Below are 6,000 nucleotides of genomic sequence, written 5' to 3'. Positions count from 1 at the left end.
CGGACAGCCGAGCTACATCCACAACCGGCCGGTAGCCAGGGTCAGCCCAGAAAGGCTAGGAAAAATAGAGCTTCCTCGATTGGGCTCAATACTTTTGTAGTCGGCACCTTCAGTGAATAGATCATCCGGTGTGACTTGTTCAAATGATTCATGCTCGTGCGGAGCACATCGCCTAGAGTCAACACTGCCCATCGATCGTACTGCCTCAATTTCGGATCCATCGACTCTCCAAAAAAACGGCTCGCCTCCAACTCCCGCTCCTCGCTGTACTGCTGCGCGTCCTCCACAGTCAGCGAGTGGCGATAGCTCGGCAGCGCCGCGGTGAGTAAGTCTGGGCGGATCTTCCCGTCGGGTCCGAGGCAATGAGAAGGGAGAACCATCGCGGCGTGCTTGTCGGTGTTGACCATCCAGTCGTACACTCCATCGTCCTCCATTTTCTACCCAGAATCGGGGCCAATCAAAACGAACATTGCGGACCATGACATTGCGAAAAAGAGAGTAGAGATAGGCGTAGTTGGGGCAGTCGTCGAAGCGAAGAGCACGACAGTAGTCGAAGTACATGAGAAACTCTTCGGGATAGTCTTTGCAGAGGTATTCGAATGAAACCTGCATCGCATCGCGCTCCGGTCGCCTACTTCCATCTTACGCTGAAGAATCTTGGTGTATTTCTCGCGCTTGTTTGCCGCCTGAAGTCCTTGCCAGGGAAGTTTTCCTCGCAGAAAGTACATGAACACATATCCCAAAGACTCCAGATCATCTCGACGGCTCTGCTCGATTCCTAGGTGATTGGCTATTGAGGCATACCGAGGAGTCCCCGTCAGGTTCTTGTTCTCCCGGTATCTTTAGATCAATGGGATCCCGTGCCACTTACGGAATATGAGCTTTCGTAACAGGATTACAGTATCGTTTGCTCAAGCCATAGTCCAATAAAAAAACGATGTTGGCGTTCCTTTTCAGGCCCACAACAAAATTATCTGGTTTAATGTCACGATGAATGAAGTTCTTGCTATGTATATATTCAACGCGCTTGATCATCTCTTGAGCGAGCATGCACACCGTTTTCAGAGAAAACCTACGATTACAGTAGTTGAACAGATCCTCCAGACTGGGCCCCAAAAGATCCATTACCAGAATATTATAGCATCTCTCTTGGGTATAGAAATATGCATTTGGAATTCCGATACCCCCGCGGAGAAGAGTATAGATTTTATATTCATAAGGTAGCTGAGGATTCCTCCTCGTCGCGTGCTCCACTTTAATCGCAACTTCTTCTCCTACAGAGATTAAAACCCAATTGAAAAAGTACCCGAATGTATATCCGTACCGATAAAAATCTCCCCGAATGTGCCCTCCCCAATCTTCTTGCCAAACTTGTAGCGACATCCAATTACCAATTCCATAAAATCTTACAAAAATCGATAGTAACTAGCAAACTGAGTTGTACTTAGTCCAGATGTCCTGACAATGGAGCTCAAAAGCTGCAATATGGTCTTGCGATTTAATATTTGCGGTCCTTGGTAAAAAGCAGCATCAATTGTATTATGATTATCAAGGATTGTGGTACGCCTGATTCAAATATAAACAAATTCAATAGATTTTACAATTACCAGTATCACAGGACGCTCTAGACTTCGTCCTCCTCCTCTTCATCCTCCTCCTCCTCCTAATGGAAACTCGCACATTGACCACCTACCTGCTGCTTTCGCAATCGCATCACTTCTTGGTACTCGTTATAATGCAGCTACCACTCACTACAAAGAAAGGGCACTACCTTCCGCTTTTTCAAAAAGTCGGCATGTTTCTGCTGGTAGTCGTCCTTCCCTTCCGCTTTCCTTCGAATCAGGCAAAAAAACGCAACAATCACTCCGGAGGGGGCACAAACCCTATGTGAACTTTCTTACTCTGTTGTTCGGACTCAAAAGCCCTCTGCTGCGCTTGAACTCGCTCTAACTCCTGAAGTCGCTCAATGAGCAGCTTGGCTTCCTCCTTCTCTTCATCTTCCTCATCTACACATAGTAGTAAACCCGATGAGGCGTTTACTCTCAGGAATTCCTAATCGATTGTAGGGAGTCTTTGGTTCGTTGATTACCATGTGTGTTCCACGCTCCTTATCGTGCTCTGCAATCGTCTTTTCGTCCCAAGTGACATGTTTCTTTCTAAGCTAACAGTAGCGATAATTGCACGTTTACTGATGACTATAGTCCATTACGGGGGTTTCCTCATTCATTTTTAGAAGCAAACCTTCTCAAAGTACACTTTTTTTGTATCTTAAGTTGTTTTATGTTTTCTTCTATTTTGTCTGTCGGACTACTAGTTTTCATAGTTTCTTCTACTACTGTCCAAGGGCAAAAGGAGATTGGCTTTGACTTATTCGAAGTGAGTGAAGATGAAGGTATTTTCGTTGAATTGAGCTCAATATCTAGTTCCATGCGCCCCGGGCTGTTCGCACAATGGTGTTTGTTGGGAAGAAATGGACATTTGTAACTGTACGTCTCTTTTTGAAGGAGACCGTTGCGAGTCTTTAAATTCTTCACTCAAGTTGTGGATCATTGTAATCAGTCTAGCAGCGATGCTAGGAATTATATATTATTTTTGTCGCAAGGGAAGTAGCAATAAGCGGTAGAATTCCTGAATTTTTCTCACTGTAGTTATCAAGTACCTAGCCTGCCAGTGGTCGACCCGTTTATATCGAGTCTGGATCGGATACGGAACTCCGACTCAGCGAAGCAAATGTGGATGGGAGATAAGTTTCAGTCTCGCGATAGCTATCTCAAATCGAACCAGCAACGAAAAGAGCGTTGGTGGAAACCGAAGCAGAAGTATTCTTCCGTACCTGTGGACGAGACGTAGTCGTATGTTTTTTAATCACAAACAATCCAAACATAAATATCTTTCACCAAAACATCATACCAGACGATTACCAGGTCGGTTAGCTGAAGAAACACGCGGAACGCTTCCGGCCTCTTCTCAGGAGAGTTCCCCCATGGCTCAATGCGAAGCTGGAAGTCCTGGTCCAGCGAGAAGTCGTTCACAGCATGGCCCACATGCGCCAGCATTGCTGAGAGCGAGACATTTCCAGTTCGGAACGAGCTCAGTCGATTCTGCGAAGTACCCAGATTGAGATTCCAGGGATCGGGTTCGGAGGCCAATCCGTTCAGTTTGCTCGACGATAAAGATTGGTTTCCGCAGAGAATGAGAGTTTCGCACTCCTCACAGATGTACAGCTGGGAGGGAGGAAGGTGCTGCGCCATCATGTAGTCCTGCGAGAAGGACGTCGGCATGAGGGACTGCGGTGTGATGACGAGGTGCTCGATCCGCATGCAGCAGCACTGCGTGGAGTGGCGGCGTGGTCGGGTTTGTTCGATCGGGTTTCGACACACCCAGCACTTCTCGTCGAGCTGGTGAAGCAGCGGCTGCTCCTCCTCGATCGACTTTTTGCGAGGCTTTTCGTAGAGAAGCGTGCCTAGCGGCAGCGAGGCAAAATCGATATCGTCCAGGTTGTTTCCGGGAATAATCGACAATTCTGAGTTGTCGATGTGGGAGGGAAGATTGCTCACCTCCATCGACGGATTGTTTCGACCCTGGAAAATGAAGAAATCGCTCATGTGGCCACGATGGCGCATGCGGCGACACATCGAGCAGGTTTCTGGCTGAATCGATGAGTTGCAAGGAATGAACAGAATCGCGATTTTGACCAGCGAAACCGAAGAATAATCGCGGAAAGTGAAGTGCTTGGATCGCAGCTGGCGAAGCAGGGATTTGTAGGGAATGTGCCGATCGTTGAAGAGATAGAAGAACATGGTTCGTTCCGACCGCGAGAGGAAGAGAATGAAATAGTCCTGATTTCGGTTGATCGTGCTGAATGACTCCTTCATTGTCCGCGTGAACACTTTGATTTTGTTCGTGGTTCCGGAATGAATCGTGGTGGAACACACAAGACACGCGGTCGTCATCGAGTAGACGTGCAGAACGCCGGTCGGAGACACCGCGAAGGCGTAGTAGCTATCGATGTAGACAGTGGGAAGCGAGGAAAGAAGCAGGAAGGACGAGAGGATGGTGAAGTAGTTCAGGTCGCGCTCGTTGTTTCGAACGTCCTCTGCGAGAGAAAGGAAGCGTGAATGGCTACTGTAGCGAATGCTTTTGTTCATGACCGATTTGAGATTGATCGTCGCGAGGAAGCGAATGTCGCGATTGGATTGCTCGAGAATGAGGCGTTTGGCGACGATGAGAGCGTCGAGAATGGAGTCGGAGTAAGGAGTGAGGAGGTGAGACGACGTGTGGAGTAAGAAGAGGATCGATCGAACGCCTTTGGCCATTGTGGTCGGACTGAAAATCAGCAATACGAAGGATTGGATTACTTCTTCACGATGCGAACCAGTTCGCGAATAAACGTATCGCTTGCTGTGGATAATAGTCGAGTCAGTAATTCGGATCCGGGAACAGAACGCAAATAGATCGTATCGATAATCGAGGTGATAATCTGGTCGTCTTGGTCGTGTCGGAAAATCAAGTAGCCTATGAGAAGTTTCTCCAACAAATACACAGGACAATCTAGAGAACGAGGATCTCATTCAATGTACCTGGATCGTTCATCGTGTCTCGGATCGTGTCTAGCAAATACGCTTCATCTTCAGTAGCCAGCGTGATATCATCTCGCAACATCATCATTATGCACATCAGCAGCGAATAGTATTCATCCGTATGTGGCTGAGCCACTTCCTTTGTTTCCTGGATGAGCTGCGTGATTAACGGAACGATCGACCAGCCATTTCGGGTGTATTCGGATAAAATGATATCTACGCAGTGATTCCAAAAAAAAGAAGGAGGTACTAAGGATCGATTCGCTGGCTTTTCGATAGTATTTCGATTGCTGGAAATAGAAAAAGCGCGCCAGCGTATTCATATCGATGCCTTTATACTCGAATTTAGCGACAGGAATCGATCGCGGTGAAAGGAGGTTCAATCGCTGGGAAGAGAAGAACGAAGTGAGGAGACGAGTAGAAGGAGACGAAGTTGAGTTGGCGGAGGGATGGGACGAGGAGAAAATGGCGATGACAAGCTGCGTTAAGTAGGATCGTAATGCATCGCTGATGGAGTTCAGTTTGAGCAGAATGGAAAGAATGTGGGTGAATGTAAAGATAGTGACGTGAAGGACTCATCATTTCATAAATGAATAATAAAAAGGATATTGTAATAGAACCAACGTCGTGATTTTCTCGCTCTGTTTAAACAATTTCAAAAACAAAGGGCCGTCGCTATTGTTCCGAAGCTCGCCGCCAATCAGGATCGATTCAGTCCCTGGAGAGCAGAACGCGAATCGGAAGCTCGGATGATCCAGCGTGACGCAATACGGCGAGAACGAAAAGAGCTTCACAAGCTGCTTATTGAGAGAAGAATCCTGGTTCCAAGGCATCAAAATGTTCATGTACTACGAGTCACAATTACAATGAAAACGCACGCGTAGCAATTCATTCCATGTCGTTGTGGTGCCCAAAACACTCACAGGGAGTTCATCCCATCCATCGACCAATCCTTTATCCGCGAGGAACTCCGCTATCTCCGCCAGCTGCTGAAGAATCGTGTAGAAAGGAAGCTGGATGACGTAGATGGGCGGCATGGAAGGAGCGCTGACACAGAGAATCGGATAGTGAGTCTATTTCAAATCGAAAGAAGTGAGAATCTACATTGTATTCCTGCTGTTTCGATTCGATTTGTGTGGATAACACAACGTTCTGAGACTCGTTTTCTTGCACTCGGAGTTTGGTGGCTCCCACAACATCTTCTTCACCCGCCATACTAAACATGTAGATCTCGTTCTGCTTTCCTTGAATGCAAATTCGAAGACGGCTCAATAACTCGTCTTCTCGATACCACATCGAGGTGATTTGTTCTTTGAATTCGAATATGCCATCACAGAATTCGCGCAGACCGACAATAGCTCCGAAACACTTCGAAACCTTCGAATACATCAGCACTGGACTGAGATTCGGAGACGAGGAG

At 47.1% G+C, this 6,000-nt stretch overlaps 2 protein-coding genes across 2 annotated transcripts; one reads left to right on the top strand and one right to left on the bottom strand.

Moving 5' to 3' along the window:
• Positions 1-12: 12 nt before the first annotated feature.
• GSBLH_T00001082001 (uncharacterized protein) lies at positions 13-1,400 on the bottom strand (the record flags this gene model as incomplete). Its single annotated transcript, XM_013039417.1, has 4 exons — positions 13-606; positions 636-840; positions 872-1,274; positions 1,307-1,400. 4 exons carry the CDS (start codon positions 1,398-1,400, stop codon positions 13-15), a joined length of 1,296 nt encoding a protein of 431 aa, XP_012894871.1.
• Positions 1,401-1,541: 141 nt separating this feature from the next.
• GSBLH_T00001081001 (uncharacterized protein) lies at positions 1,542-2,850 on the top strand (the record flags this gene model as incomplete). Its single annotated transcript, XM_013039416.1, has 4 exons — positions 1,542-1,609; positions 2,169-2,392; positions 2,424-2,619; positions 2,649-2,850. The coding sequence occupies 4 exons, from the start codon at positions 1,542-1,544 to the stop codon at positions 2,848-2,850; spliced, it is 690 nt and encodes a 229-aa protein (XP_012894870.1).
• Between the last annotated feature and the right edge of the window lie 3,150 nt (positions 2,851-6,000).

This window comes from Blastocystis hominis (assembly GCF_000151665.1).
Source record: "Blastocystis hominis, Singapore isolate B (sub-type 7) whole genome shotgun sequence assembly, scaffold_1".
NCBI classification, from domain to species: domain Eukaryota; class Bigyra; order Opalinata; family Blastocystidae; genus Blastocystis; species Blastocystis hominis.
This window is presented reverse-complemented; position numbering and strand designations above follow the sequence as displayed.